The 16111-nt window shown below is 39.1% G+C and overlaps 1 protein-coding gene across 1 annotated transcript in view; it reads left to right on the top strand.

Moving 5' to 3' along the window:
* The first annotated feature begins 967 nt into the window (after positions 1 to 967).
* Positions 968 to 16111, top strand: part of Mcf2 (MCF.2 cell line derived transforming sequence) — a 61467-nt gene continuing 46323 nt past the window's right edge. Inside the window, exons 1-3 of the mRNA XM_048336716.1 lie at positions 968 to 998; positions 1495 to 1609; positions 2845 to 2935. Of these exons, the coding sequence (XP_048192673.1) occupies positions 974 to 998; positions 1495 to 1609; positions 2845 to 2935 (231 nt within the window). The 5' untranslated portion in view covers positions 968 to 973. The remainder of the gene's footprint in view (positions 999 to 1494; positions 1610 to 2844; positions 2936 to 16111) is intronic.

A 16111-nucleotide genomic window follows, 5' to 3' on the forward strand; every position in this document is an offset into this window, starting at 1 on the left:
CGTGTATCCGAGGCAGGCACTCTTGCCACTAGGCTATATCCCCAGCCCCCTGAGAGGTCAATTTTTGATCGTTATATGTTGAGTAATTGTTTGGTTTTAGTTACATACTGTTTAGTTACATACTTCTTTTTTTTCTTTCCAGTCCTGGGGCTTGAACTCAGGGCCTGGGCCTGTCCCCGAGTGTCTTTTACTCAAAGCTAGTGCTCTGCCACTTAAGCTATAGTGGCACTTCATACATTTTCTGTTTATGTGGTACTGAGGAATCGAACTGAGGGCTTCATACATGCCAGGCAAGCACTCTACCACTAAGCCACATTCCCAGTCCGACATAGCATCTTGTGAGGGATATAGCCTACATAAGGTTAGTTTCTGAGGTTCCCTGAAGCTAAATAATTTGTGCTTATATGTGCTGTTAGGAAAGGTAACAAGATGGATATGAATCCTGGTCTGTCTGGCTCAAAAACCCATACACTAAATCACAACACTGTACTCTATTCTCCCTTCATGATGTGTATGATGATCTGATTCCTACCTCAGGGTTATTTTGAGGATTCAATAAGACCCAAGATCCTAGAAGTGCTAATAACGCTTTGTACAGTGAAGGACACCAGCGGAAATAGAAGGCAATGTACTACAATGTCTCCAAATGTTATGTACTGCATATCTCCAATGTGTCCACCTATTGAATAATCCCGGATATCCTAATGTTTCATTTGTCCTTGACTTTCTGGTGAGTGAAGAATAGCTTTGTCTCAAACGTAGATTCTGAGAAGGAGCATTTACTTTCTGCAGCTGAGAGAGGACAGACGTTCTGTAGCCATGGGTTAGTAGAAGCCTGAGCTACTTTTGGGCTCAGTGAGAACTTTCGTGTGTATGTAGCTGCAATTTTAACATGGCTGTTGTGTCCTCTCCCTCCTCGTTTGTCAAAGAAACCAAGGGGCACCTCAAAATAAAGGACATCGGTCATTTCTTAATGCAAGATATCGCCTTCCTTTCTGGTAAGTAAAATCTCGTCTATTTAAATGGAGATAAATGTATGAATTGATGAGCAGACAGTGTTTGGAACTTAGAAACAGTGCTCTCTTCTCTCTCTACATAAACATTTGTGTGATTATACTAGTTTGAGAAGCATTATGTATAATTCTGGTATAGAAATAGTTATTTCTCAATCTCCATTAGTTTTTCTACTTGGAGGATCAACTATTTGTTTAGCCATATTTATTAAATATATTATATAATATTTTCTTCTAACTTTACTAACTCATTTCCTTCTCTTTCTACTCATTTTTTTCATTTAGAAACTTTGCCACTTCTTAAACTTAGTAACATGAGTTTGGTGCTATTTTGGTTTGTCATCATTTTTGGTAGACATTATCATACTTACAAAAGTTTTGTTGACCTGAAGCAATCATTTACTCACCCTATTTAAGTCTAAACTCCATATTCTTATTTTATTGTCTCATAAAGTTTGTCTTATTTTTTTCTACTCTTTAGGTGGACGAGGAATAGACAATGCTTGGGTCATTACTTTTCCAGAAAACTGTAATTTCAAATGTATTCCTGAAGAAGTAATAACAAAAGTGCTCACTTATCTGACCTCAATTGCAAGGTGCAGCATTTAATTCTATTTACAATCTTTGTTTTATATCAAATACCTATGTGAATGTCATAACACAAAAATAACTTAAAATAGCTATTATTGTTATTATTGTTATTTTATTATTATTATAGATAATAAGTAAATTTGACTTCTGAGTGTGTAAGGGCTATAAAAGAGAGAAGCTGAAAGGTATCTGTGTTGCTGTAAAAATTATCCAGGGTATCTATGGAAATAAAAGTAGAGATCTTGGAAGAATATAGGCTAATGATGATCAGACATAAAGACCTTAATTTGCTTAAAAGGAACTCTTACCGGCCATGACTGGGGATAGCTATTATTTTGTTCAAAAACAACTCAGGACTGTATCTTAAATGGTTTGATAATTATATTGGGAGACACTAGAAGAAATGCCTTAATATTAAAATAATTTGAAACTGGTGTGACCTCTCCTAAGTTTTTTTTTAAAGGTGATTTTATTTATTTATTTATTTATTTATTTATTTATTTATTTATTTATTTATTTGCCAGTCCTGGGGCTTGGACTCAGGGCCTGAGCACTGTCCCTAGTTTCTTTTTTTTTTACTCAAGGCTAGCCACTTGCGTCACAGCGCCCCTTCTGGCCTTTTCTATATATGTGGTGCTGAGGAATTGAACCCAGGGCTTCATGTATAGGAGGCAAGCACTCTTGCCACTGGGCCATATTCCCAGCCCCCTCTCCCAAGTTTTAGTATTCCAAATCTGTTTCTTTAACCTATGCTATTACACTGTCCCTTTCATATTTAAACAATTGACATTAGTGTTCAGAAATGAATTTTAAACAGTGAGTAGGAGGCCACAGAATTTTCAAAGCTAGCACCTTGTAGAGCTGGGTGCCGTTGGCTCATTCTGTAATCCTAACTACTCCAAAGAGGCTGAGATTTCAGGATTACAATGTGAAGTTAGCTCACATAGGAAAGTCTGTGGGACTCTTATCTACAATGAACTATAGTTTACAAAGCTGGAAGTGAAGCTCAAGTGGTACAGCACTAGGCTTGAGCAAAATGAAGTTCAGTAATAGTGCAGAGGCCCTGAATTCAAGCCATAGGGAGGGCATTAGGGAAAAAAAGGACTTTGTAATAGGTTTCTATATCCAAATCTGTCTTTAGTCAAACATGAAATGTAAATAAAATGCTTATATAGTGAGATGTGTATAGAGGATTTGTGTTATTAGTAAAAAAAAACCATTAATTTCTTTTATCTTATAGGAAAAATGGGTCAGACTCACGATTTACCATTATTGTGGATCGAAGATTAGATACGTGGGCTTCTGTTAAAATCTCCCTTCAAAAAATCTCAGTAAGTCCCATGCACTGTACATTGATTGCTTGTTTTTGTTTTATGTTTTACCTACTGTTTTGATGGCACATGTTATTTTAATAATAAGAAATGCAATAAAAATAAATTATATAATGAGGAAGGAAGATGAGTAAGAAGATGGTTTTGGAGAAGATACCAAGACAAAATCCCTTCCACTAAATTTTAGTGGGAAAGAAAGTGTAATTAGTAAGTAGTTTTGTTGGTGAGTGAGCAAAGGCTCATGGATCTATGCATGTTTTTTTTTAGTCAGTTATGGGGCTTGACCTCTGGGCTTGGGTGCCGTTCCTGAGCTCTTCAGCTCGAGGGTAGTGCTCTATCACTTGAGCCACAACTCCACTTCCTGTTTTCTGGTTGTTAATTGGAGATAAGAGTCTCATGGTCTTTCCTGCCTGGGCTGGCTTTGAACCATGATCCTCAGATCTCAGCCTTCTGAGTAGCTGGTATTACAGCGGTGAGCCACAGGAGCCTTCCTTCCTTCCTTCCTTCCTTCCTTCCTTCCTTCCTTCCTTCCTTCCTTCCTTCCTTCCTTCCTTCCTTCCTTCCTTCCTTCCTTCCTTCCTTCCTTCCTTCCTCCCTCCCTCCCTCCCTCCCTCCCTCCCTTCCTCCCTCCCTCCCTCCTTCCCTCCCTCCCTCTTTTCCTTCCTTCCTTTTTTTCTTTTAAGTGCCCATGCTGGGGTTTGAATTAGTAGGGCCTTGCATTCTCTGCAACACTGCTTGGTGTCTATTGCTAGAGCCATACCTCTACTTTTTGCTGGTTAATTGGAGAGAAACTCATAGACTTTTGTTTGCCCCAGCTGGCTTTGAAACACCATCTTGTCTCCAGTGTAGTTAGGATCACAGATAGGTGCCATCAGCACCTGGCACATGGCACAGTTTATGTTTTGTTTTTAAATAAGTCATGGGGCTTGAACTCAGGGCCTGGACACTGTTCCTAAGTTCTTCTGCTCAAGGCTAGTGGTCTACCACTTGAGCCACAGCTCAACTTGCGGGTTTTCAGTGGTTAATTAGAGATAAGAGTCTCACAAATTTTCCTGCCTCGGCTCATTTTAAACTGCAATTTCAGATCACAGTCACCTGTGAGCCAACTGGTGCCTGGCTGAAATAAACAGTCTTAAAAAGTATTTTGTTGTGCATGTTTCTAGGTTTGTTCTTACAGTGATCGAGTAGGAAGGTAAGTCACCTATGGTGTGATTTATCTGCCCTAGTGGAATCTTGTCCTCAGCTTTCCAATATCCTTTTTTTTTTTTTTTTTTTTTTTGCCAGTCCTGGGGCTTGGACTCAGGGCCTGAGCACTGTCCCTGGCTTCTTTTTGCTCAAGGCTAGCACTCTGCCACTTGAGCCACAGCGCCGCTTCTGGCCATTTTCTGTATATGTGGTGCTGGGGAATTGAACCCAGGGCCTCATGAATACGAGGCAGGCACTCTAGCCACTAGGCCATATCCCCAGCCAGCTTTCCAATATCCTGAGAAAAATGTTTTCTAAAAAAAAAAGACCCATAAGAAATACAATCATGTCCACATCCAAGATGTCTTTAACTTTATTGTCCTTACGAGGATGGAGTGACATTTTTCATCGAAGAGGAGGGAGATGAGGAACTCCTGTGAGCTAACAAGATTGCAGATGTCTGTGAAACTTTCACAGGGCCCACTACTCCATCAGACCCAAGATGGTGGGAATCAGTAGGATTTTTTTGGTAATTTCAACATCATTAGTCATCTGTATTTCTTTCTTTATTAATGTTTTGACTTTTTATCAGTTTATTTTGCGAAAACAAAACAAAACTCAGCAATACATGATGTAGTAGGGAAGTAAATTTATATTCTTAACCGTTATATAAAATCTGTATGTTACCTCGGGTACCAGTGATTTTTTTTTGGTCATAAATGCTTTGTTTGTAGTGCATAAGCTGTGGTAAAATTCTGTCTCTTTAAAGACTCAATACTTTTTATGGTGAAAACATTCAAAATACTTTATTTTATTTTTTATATTTGTTTCTAGTCCTAAGGCTTAAACTCGGGGCCTTGGTACTGTCCCTGAGCATTTTTGCTCAAGGCTAGCGCTCTACCATTTGAGCCATATCTCCATTTCCAGCTTTTTACTTGTTAATTGGAGATGAAAGTCTCACAGTCTTTCCTGCCCAGGGTGACTTTGAACTATGATTACCAGATCTCACCTTTCTTAGTAGTTAGGATTATAGATGTGAGTCACTGGTACCTGGCTAAAATACTTTCTTTTAGAGTCTTAGATTTTTCAGTTGTGCAATATGTTCACATTATGTATAGTGACTTTCCTGTACCAAAGCACACTAGACTTCTCTCATCTGAAATTATTACTTTATTTCCTGATTGAGGAGGTTATTCTCAACTGAGAAAATGGAAATAAGTTTCAAAGGCAAGATACAAATCTAGGTTGTTGGACTTTTCAGTCAATGTTCTTTTTGGTTAATTTTTCATCAATGTGTACTAAATATGTTCGTACACAAAGCTAGACTCATGAGGAAGTACCTATGGTAGCCATATAACCTTTTTCAGGTGATGTCTTTTGTATCTGCTGCATTCTATCATTTTTTTCAAATGGCTTGGCTGCACAACTAAATTGAATGATTTTAGAAAACTACAACGGAAAGGACAGATCTAGTCCCCTACCCCCATATATTACTGAGCCCTGTCAGTGAGATAAAGAATCGTAAAAACCATTTTCCATGCTGTGACCTTTTTGGGTTAGGTCTTGGGCTTATTGAATAAGTAGACTGTGTTTTATGGCAATAATCAATTCCTTTATAGAAATTGTAACACTTACTGCAATAAAAGCTTTGGTGTGGGGCCATTACTGTACTTGCTTGATTAAATTAATTTTCATTGTCTATCTGGCACATGGCACCAGTGTTTTGGTAAAGTTTCACTTTTCTCCATTAAGTAGGCTGCTTGATGTAGAGTTTATACTTTTGCTAAAAGAGAAGTACAGATTTAGGTTTTGACCTAATCAAATTGAGATCAAGAGAAGGGCAGTGACCTATTTTTTTTTTTTTTTTTTTTAGGGAGTAGTGCTGTCTTTATTGTTTTTCCAGAGCTGTTCATAGTAAGGAAGCCCCAACCGTGCTAAGTAATTGGCTCAGAGCTCAAGTGTTTTTTTATTCTGTAAGTGCCAAACTGATGTGCTAGGCAAGAGGTCAGAATCAGGTCTTTGCCCATACTGACCAGTACATTAATTGCAACCATTAGAAACTGGCATTTTTTAAAAAAAATAAAGGCATTAGTAGTAGCTAATTTCAAGAACAAAAATTAACATTCAGCCAGAATTTGGAGTAAAAGTAACCATTGTGGGCTGCGAATATAGCTTAGAGGTAGAGTGCTTGCTTAGCATGCATGAAGCCCTGGGTTCGATTCCTCAGCACCACATAAACAAAAAAAGCTGGAAGTGGCGCTGTGGCTCAAGTGCTAGCCTTGAGCTGAAAGAAGACAGGGACAGTGCTCAGGCCCTGAGTCCAAGCTCCAGGACTGGCAAACAAAAAAAAGTTACCATTGCGTAGCCAGGTGTAATTGTCTGTTCTTTCCTTTTTCTCCTCCTTCTCTTCCTCTTCCTCCTTCCTTCTCTCTCTCCTTCCCTCCACCCATCTATCCCCCCTTCCCTTCCTCCTTCCCTCACTCTACTCCTTCTCTTTTCCCCTCTTCTTTCCCTTCCTTTTGGTGTTCCTAGGGAATTGAACCCAGAACCTTGGCTCTACCACTGAACTCTTTTGGCCATAGGGGGCAATATGAGGATTTGAAGTTAGGATCTCTGACTTCCTAGGCAGGAACTTGACCACTTGAGCCTTGCTATGTATCTTTGTACAGGGCAGGGCTTAAAACATGGTTCTTCCTGTGCCGCTCATGTATTGGGGATTATCATTGTCAGCTTGTTGGCTAAATTGGGATATTAACTTTTTATATGTGCTGTCCTTGAACTGCAGTCATTCTGATGTTTACCTACCAAATAGCTGGGCTTACAGGTGTCAGTTACCATGCCTGGCCAGCCTCTGTTTTTTGACACAATCTCTTACTATATAGTTTAGGCTGGCTTTGAATGTGTCATCATTTTACCTCTGCTTCTTAAGCGCTGAGATTACAAGCATATATCATGATATCCAGTATATTAAGTAAATGTATATTAGGTAATCACACAATTCAATTTAATTGTAATTTCCAGATTCCAAAATAAGTAGCAGCAGTTAGGTCATACTTTATAGTTGATAAGACAGTTGCAAAAATATTGTTGATTGGCACATATTATACACATTAATGAGGTTTTTTAAATATGTGTATATATATATATATGTATGGTCAAATCAAGGTAGTTACCAAATGTATCATCTTAAACTAAACATTTATCATGTCTTTGAGGTGAAGAGATTAAAAGTCATCTCTTGGAGCTATTTGGGGTGGGCCAGAAGGAGGTTGGTTAGTTTCAGAGAAACTCATAGCCATTAGAAAGTTCACATTATCTGTTCTTTTTAGATTATTATCAGGATAAAATTTCACAAACAAGACTTTCCCCAGACTTTGATCCAGAATCAACTGGAAAAAAGTCCAAAATTTAAAATTATCAGTCATAGACCTGGGGAAGATCAAAGGAAGATATATCAGTTCATACTACCTTCACAAGGATTCTTAGCATTCCACCTTAAAAATCCAACTGCGCAGTGGAGAAAAACCAGTCCCATCCAGATTGCTCTTTGGAGAAGAGTGGATTTTTTTTTCCTCCACACTTAGGACATGCCTGATGGTCGGGAGCAGTCCAGCACCCGCTAATCCACCCGGTTCAATCAGACTAAGTAGTTGGGGAATGTGTCAACTCTGAATTACAATGAGCAGTCGGGAAGGAGCTGTCAGCTGACTAATCAGGGATAGTGGATTTTTGTGCAGCGCTGCTGCAGCAGTGGTAATGGAAGCAGCTACGCTAGCTTTGTTTGGTGGAGATTTTTGGCTGCCGTTTTTAAATACCACCCAAGAAGCAGCTCATATTTCATCAGGGAGGCATTGACAATTGGAAAAGAAGAGTGTAAAAGATGGCAGAAGCGAATCCCCCGAGAGGCAAGATGAGGTTCAGAAGGAATGCGGTAAGGGCTCTGTCTGCAGTTCTGGAAAGCCGATTCCCAAGTTCAAGTGCAGAGATGCTGCAGCATGGTGCTACAGCACATTAGGGCTTTTGCGTGGGGCTTTTAAGGACAGATGCCGAGAATGGAGTCTTGTGTTTGCATGGATCGCATTGATGTCGTTTACTGAGACTGGCCAAGGGTAATTGAAGGAAGTGGAGGAGGTAGACTCTTATTTCACAATCTAAATGTCATCATCAAGTTTGGGAGAGAGCATTACTAATTTTGAATCATTTGGCTGCGTAGTTTTAAATCAGGAGTTAAAATAATACCTACGAAAGGGATTCATGCTTTCTTTGCCCATGGTCAAGTAGAATGTAGTCAGGAGCATGGTTCTGGAGATGATTTCATCAGCACTTAGAAAAACATTCCTTGGATATCACTGTAGAAGTAAAAAAACACCAACCATTTAAGTATCAGTAATGCTGTACAAGCTTTATGGTTGTAATTTGTCTCTTAACTGATACGTTAAACATGAAATATTATTAGCCCGTTGATGTTTCTCTTTTTCTTTATTTTGTCAGTCCTGGGGCTGGAACTCAGGGCCTGGGTGCTGTCTCTGAGGTTTTTCATTCAAGGCTGGCGCTCTACCATTTTGGGCTACTGTACCACTTCTGATTTTATGGTGGTTAATTGGAGATAAGAATCTCACAGACTTTCTTGCCTGGGATGACTCTGAACTGTGGTCCTGAGATCTCAGCCTCCTGAGTAGCTAGGATTACAGGTGTGCAGCTGCAACATTTTTCCTTTGTCATTTTTTTCTTTCTTTTTTGTGAGAGTCCTGGGGCTTGAACTCAGGATCTAAGGGCTGCCTGTGAGCTTTTGTGCTCACCAGAGGGCTCTACCACTTGAGCTACCACTCTGCTCTAACTTTCTGGTGGTTAATTGGAGATAAAAGTCTCAAGACTTATCGCCTGGGCTTTGAACCATGATCCTCAGATCTTAACCTCCTGAGTTACTAGGACTCCAGGTGTGAGTCACAGGGACCTGACTCTTTTTCCTTCCTATCTTTATGTTTTTGTGTTGGTGGTGGGGCTTGAACTCAGAGCCTGAGTGCTATCCCAGAGCTTAAGGCTAGTGCTCCACCACTTCCTCTTCCAGTTTTTGATTGGTTAATTGGAGTCTTATGGGGACTTTTCTGCCCAGGCTGGCTTTGAACCACAATCCTCAGATCTCAACCTCTTGAGTAGCTAGAATTACAGGCGTGAGCTCCCTGTACCCAACTTCCTTTTATTATAAACTGAAATTTGGAAACCTCTCCTTCAGATAACATTGCAAATACTCTTCTACCTAAAATTTCCGCCCATTAGTTTATTCATATGCTAAATTACCCAGAAATGTTTTATCATGATATTTAGGTATGTTTTAAAGAAATATTGAAATAATACTGGCTAATTTATTATCAAATTGGTCATCCACAAGAATTTAAATGGATGCCTAAAGCCCTTTTTATTTTTCTTGAAAACCTTCAATAATGTTATTTGTATGGTTATAAGTTTGGTCACACACTCAACAAATTGAAACAGCACCCATATAAAAAGTGAGAAGTTAAAAATTTGCCATCGGACAAAATCCTGACTTTCTGAATCACAGGATAAAGAAAGTAAGGATGTCATGGTTGTAGAATGACACTGAATTTGAATGTGTGAATAAATGATTTATTTTTCCATAAGGTTCTTTTTTTTCAAATTTTTATTATCAAACTGATGCACAGAAAGGTTACAGTTTCATAGTTAGGCACTGGATACATTTCTTGTACAGTTTGTTACCTTGTCCCTCATACCCCCTCCATAAGGTTCTTAGCACACAACATTGTTAAAAACATTATAGCTAGACTGGCCACTGGTGGCTCACACCTATAATCCCAGCTACTCATGAGGCTGAGATCTGAGGATTGAGGTTCAAAGCCAGCACTGGCAGGAAAATCTGTGAGACTCTTTTCTCCAATTAACCACCAGAAAACCAGAAGTGGCGCAGTGGCTCAAAGTGATAGAGCACTAGCCTTGAGCAAAAGAGTTCAGGGACAGTGCCCGGGACCTGAATCAAGCCCCAGGACCACCACCACCACCACCACCACCACAAGCACCAACAACAAAAACTGCAGCTAGAACATGATTCTTTAGTTGGACATAATTGTGAATGTATCCCTACACATGGTTTCCTAGGTGCAAATAATAGATTTAGACATTTAATGGACAATTTACAATGTATAAGAAAGGTTAGCACTCTACCACTTGAGCCACAGTGCCACTTACTGCTTTTTCTGTTTATGTGGTGCTGAGGAATTGAACCCAGGGCTTCATGCATGCTAGGCAAGCACTCTACCACTAAGCCACATTCTTAGCCTAATATGTTTGATCTTAAGTCAGAGTTTATCTTTCTCCTACATTTCCTTGATTCTTTCCTATGATTTTTTTCTCTTATGGGTGACTTGTTTCAAGTGTTCTAAGAAGAATTCTCCTTAAATGCACGTGGTTGGCTTAGTTCTGAAGTCTAGAAATGTAGAGAGTGGCAAGTTTGCCAGATTTGAGCAGTGTGAAAAGTATAACTCGCCCCTAGATGGTGACCGGATCGTTTGACCTAGAAGGATTTGTGGCTTTAGGCTAATCCTGGAGGCTGTGGTAGGGGGAAAGGATGGAAATTCAAGTTCAAGGACAGGATTAAACTTGATACTTAGTAGAAATTTCAGTGATTGTAGCTGAGTTTGATAAGTAGGAGATAAGAAGCAACAGATATTACAAAAGGGACAAACCAGAAGAAAAAAAGTATTGCTTGGGACAGTCCTGACAAAGCAGTAAGGCACACGTTGTTGTACTGCTTAAGAGTAGGTATGGCAGGGCAAAGGTGAGAGCTGTTCACACCCCTTCAACTTGAGGTCCTGCATTTTCCCCAACATAAGCTGCACAGATAGTTCTGACTATATCAAGCTGAAACATAAGCCAGCCTTTCACCATTATATTCTTCCATGATATTGCATTTTGATTGCTTCCATTCAGTGGCCTAATGGTGCAAAACTGTTTTCTTTTCTTTTTTTTTTAGGTTTATGTTTTTCTTCAAATACAATAGGTCTGCCTCATGGCCAGGGCAAAGGGTATAGCTATGCATTTACATTGAGCCCAATTCAGGTAATTTTTAGGAAGTTGCCAATAAAAGGATCCCTTCTAGTCTTCTCTCCAGGAACAGAACACTCCTTTTTAACTTCCTTTCCCAAGCATTTATTTGTCTCCAGTCAGAACGTTAGGGCTTTCACCCTTCAGATCCCCTCCTGGGGTCAGGCAGCTAAAGAAACGCTGTAGTTATCTTAAAAATAACCTGAGCTCTTAAATTCGGTTTGAAAGTAGCTTCCTGTTGCCATTTTTGTTTATGCCACTTCCCTATCTTCCAATGAGAGGTGACACTTTACATATGGCAAACCACTAAGATCCAATGACCAAACCACTTGTTGCTTATTTTGGTTGCTCCTACCAGTGGGGATCGTGACAGTGGTAAACAAGTGTCCTTTATAGCCTGGTACCACGCAGGGGCATGCCACCCATTCCAAAGGGCATTGGCTCCTCCCTCTACTAATGGCACTTGTAGTCTCCCCCTCACTTGAATACTCAGATCCAAGGGCTTTTCAATTCCCGTACCAACGCCTCTTGCTTTGACAGGATCCTGTGCCAGGCATGAACAAACATTTTATGCAGTCTTTAAGGACTTCTGCTATATATATATATATATATATATAATATTAATATATCAAATATTAATATCAATATATTAATATAATATATTATAATATTAATAGTATTAATATATTAAATAAATAAATATATATATAAATATTATATATATATATACACCTTCACATAGAAACTTAAAAAATACTGTAACATAATACATTATACTTTGGAGAACTACTCAACATAAATTGCTTCAATGTCCATATAACTACTATATATGTACACTTTCACTCCCATTACAGAAATTCACCTCTTTGAATATTAAAGACCAGGATAGTCAAAGCCCAAAGAAAAATGTCTTGTTTCAAATGCTAGTATTGGCCCCATTTTGTAGGTCAATGTCAAATCATCATAAAGGGCAAGCAATGAACTGAGTGTGCATTGAGTATGTGAATGCATGGATCTATTGTCAGTGCTTACCAAGTGTACTTCAGTTTGCTCATCTGTAAGCAGGGATAAGACCTGCTTTGCTACAATGATGTGAAAGCGAAGTGGAATAGTATGTCTGGAAAGTGGGCACGTCTGCAGTGACTTTCCATGAAGGGTCCCCTTTATTGTTACTGCATTTCTTTGCCCTAAAGGTTAAAAGGAATATAAATTAATTGTTCCTGTGAGTAAGCATATATATTTATATATATAATTTTTTGTGCCAGTACTGGGACTTCAACTTATAGCCTAGGCACACTGTCCTTTACATTGTGCTCAAAGCAGGAACTCTACCACTTGAGACACAGTTCTACTTCTATTTTTTTACTGCTTAATTGGAGAAAGTCTTTCTGATTTACCTACTCAGGCAGGCTGTGACCCTCCATCCTCAGAGCTCAGCATCCCATGTAGCTAGGATTATAGGTGTGAGACACTATCACCCAGCTGTGTAAGGCATTTTCAACAGTATATAACTAGATTGAGTGAAGACTTCCGCATAGCATGGATGGATTGCCTCCTGTAGATACCACACAGGAAGAATCTGAAGCAAGTTACTTTATGGATTTTGATCGTGAAATGACATGTCAAGTTTCTGCCCATTGTGCTTGTTACTGCTCCGAGACCATGTAGCTGGCAATCATGGAGGGGTAGACATGAGGATCTATTTTCAAGGAGGGAAAGATAATACAAATCTTGTTGTGCCATCTCCTTGACGCAGCAGTAAGAGCTGCTGCACAGGGCTGAGGTAGGACGGTGGGAAAGAGGACAGGTCTCAGCCTCTGTGATGTGGCCAGCACGTTTTTTTGGGTGGTGTGCCTTTAAGCAATCATATGCTGGAACTGAAAAAAAAATGTCTGCATGAAGCTCAAATCAACATTGATTCATCTCTCATGCAAAGCCTGCAAAAAAGAAGAAAGAAAGGCTGCCCCTTTGCTTTTTGGACAAGTTCCTCTCCCCCCTGCAGTGATTGATAGTTTAAGAATTGAGTTTGATTTGGGGGAAAATAGCAATTGTGCTTTTTCCTGTTTATATAACCATACAGATTATAGATTCTTAAAGCAGCATACCAAAGCAGTTAGAAATGTATTCTCAAACCATAACGGGAAAGCTCAGTAGTTGTGATTGGTCTTTGCTGATACCATGTGCTGACTGACAGTTCTTTTAAATCCTGGCTTGAAAGGAGACACACTGATCAAGCTGCATTGTAACTCCAAACCTGACTTGTTGAATCGAAACCCCTTTGTACAACTCATTAAGGATATTAGAATACAAACAATAAAATAAGCTGGACTATCTTCAGGTATAGGTGGAAATTTTCAGTTAGATAAATTTCTATGTATAGGGAAAAAGCGCTTTCTCCTTGTATCTATAAGTGTGCCTACATACATGAATGCAAATTAATCTTACCTCTGTGTGGTCTATCTAATGACAAGTTCTCCAGAATTCTCTGTCTCAGCCAGGCATTTATAGCCAGCAATCACAGAAAGGGACATGGCTATATTATTCATATTGGCCCCTATACACATATATGAAGTGTTTTTGTTCGGAGGTTGTACACTAACAGCGGGAGAATGTGTTATATTTATACTATGTAAATGAAGGCTTCACATAAACTTTCGGATTTCTGGGTTTTCTTGTGAAACCAAAGACTATATTGCTTCACCCAGTTTCCCACATGATAACATTTGATGCTAACTAGTATGCACCCCTGTTTTGGATGCTACTAATCCTCACAGTCCTTACCACTTCTGCTTGTTCTTTATCATTTAAGAAAGTGTCAGTTGCCAGCTTATGCCTTATTTAGGCTGTACTATACATTTCTATAATCTTCCTCATACTTAGAATTGTCACCTTTGCTTTAGGTTTGGAATTTTAACCTTGAATTTGATCTCTGTTACTACCCTTCCCCCAATGCCTTTCCAAGTACCTTCCGTTGATAGAGGTCTACAGTCAGTTGATCCTGAGTTTGAATTCTGTTTCTGAGAAGCTGCAAGAGTTTGAAAATATACTTAACCTTCCAAAACCTCAGTGTATTGTTTTTCTACTGCCAAGGAAACATTTTAGAAATGTAGTGGCTTAAAACAATAAAACTTTAGTTTTAGGGTTTTGGAGGTCAGAAGTCAGTATTAGTCTCATTGGGCTAAAAGGAAGGAGTCAACTGGACTGGCTCGGTTCTATCTGGAGGCTCACAGAAGTGATTTCCTTAATTCTGTGCACATTCCTTCACATGTGGCCCCGCAAACACTCTGAACTCTCTGTCATCACGCCCCCCTTTCTTCTATAGATCTGGATAATCTCCTTCTGTCTGCTTATATCTCCATTATATATGTGGTGCGTGTGTGTGTGTGTGTGTGTGTGTGTGTATGTATCTATCTCTATATAATGCTATTCATATATACATAATGCTCTCTCTATATAATGTTCTCCATACACACAAATACACACACACACACCTATGTGCTCCTTACCAAGAGCACATGGCTACAACTTATTTTATCATGTAGAGTAACATGCTCATGGGTTCCTGGGTATAGGGCATGGTAGTCCAAGTGAGTTATTATTCACCTTACCACATTCTCTCACTCACTCTTTGTGAAAAGAGCATAAAAATAAAGCCAAGTCCATGCACATACTTAGCACACTCTAGTCCAGTTCCTTAGAGGCACGATCCTCACAGTAAGCATTCAATAAATACAGTATATTCATCCTTGTCCTCTTACCTTCTCTTAAAGATTTGGCAAGCCCTATATGGGAAATAACTAATGCAATATAATATAAAATTGAAATATATTTTTTATTTTTTAAAAGAGTATGAAAAGTAGTCATGTGACCTTGTATAGTCACTTGTAACATGACAGTTTGGCAAGTGCCAGTTTGGTTCGAGTCTGAAACGAATGAATGGAACTGGGATTGAAGTATATATATATATATATATATATATATATATATATATCTATATATATATATCTGATTTTATGTGAGCATGGAGATAAAAATAATATACCTTGTCAGGTGTCCATGGCTCACACATGTAATCTAAGCTATTCAAGACACTGAAATCTGAGGATAGCTGCTTGAACCCAACCTGGGTAGGAAAGTCTATGAGATGCTTACCTCCAATTAGACACCAAAAAGCCAAAAGTTGACCTCTGACTCAAGCGTTAGAGAACTAGTCTATGGCAAAAAGAGCTTAGGGATAGCACCCGGGCCCTGAGTTCAAGCTCTAGGGCTGTAACACACACACATACACACACACACACACACACACACACACACACACACACACACACACCTGGTTTAAACTGCATGCTTTACATTCTAAAATCAATAATAAATAAGTGCAGTGCCATTAGTTATTGCCTCTTTAGCTTTTGCCCTGAATTGGCCATTGAATTTCAGTGGAGCTATTAGATTGACCAATACCAATAAAGATAATTCCAGAATTGTCCTATAATGAAAAACTTTCTAAGTATGATTGCAAAAAAAAATAAATGAAGTTTTCATTTTTTTAAAAAATGGTACTTTTGGGGGCTATGCCTTGAAGAGAAGAGGAAACATAGGAGATGGAAAGAACTAATGAACTTCCAGAAGTATTCCTTGAGCACTACAGCCATTAGTTTTATGAAACCTCCTTTTTCTTCCTTCAGGTTTCACTGCTTTTTCCAACCAAGTGTTTTGCCTATTGAGACAAAATATTTCTTTTTATTTAATAATTTGTGGCAATTTGGAACAAGTGAGGCAAGAGCTCTTCCATTCACCTATCACGCCGGCCCCAACAATATTTCTTTTTTTTTTTTGGCCAGTCCTGGGCCTTGGACTCAGGGCCTGAGCACTGTCCCTGGCTTCTTTTGCTCAAGGCTAGCACTCCGCCACTTG

Source organism: Perognathus longimembris, chromosome 28 (genome assembly GCF_023159225.1).
Source record: "Perognathus longimembris pacificus isolate PPM17 chromosome 28, ASM2315922v1, whole genome shotgun sequence".
NCBI classification, from domain to species: Eukaryota; Metazoa; Chordata; class Mammalia; order Rodentia; family Heteromyidae; genus Perognathus; species Perognathus longimembris.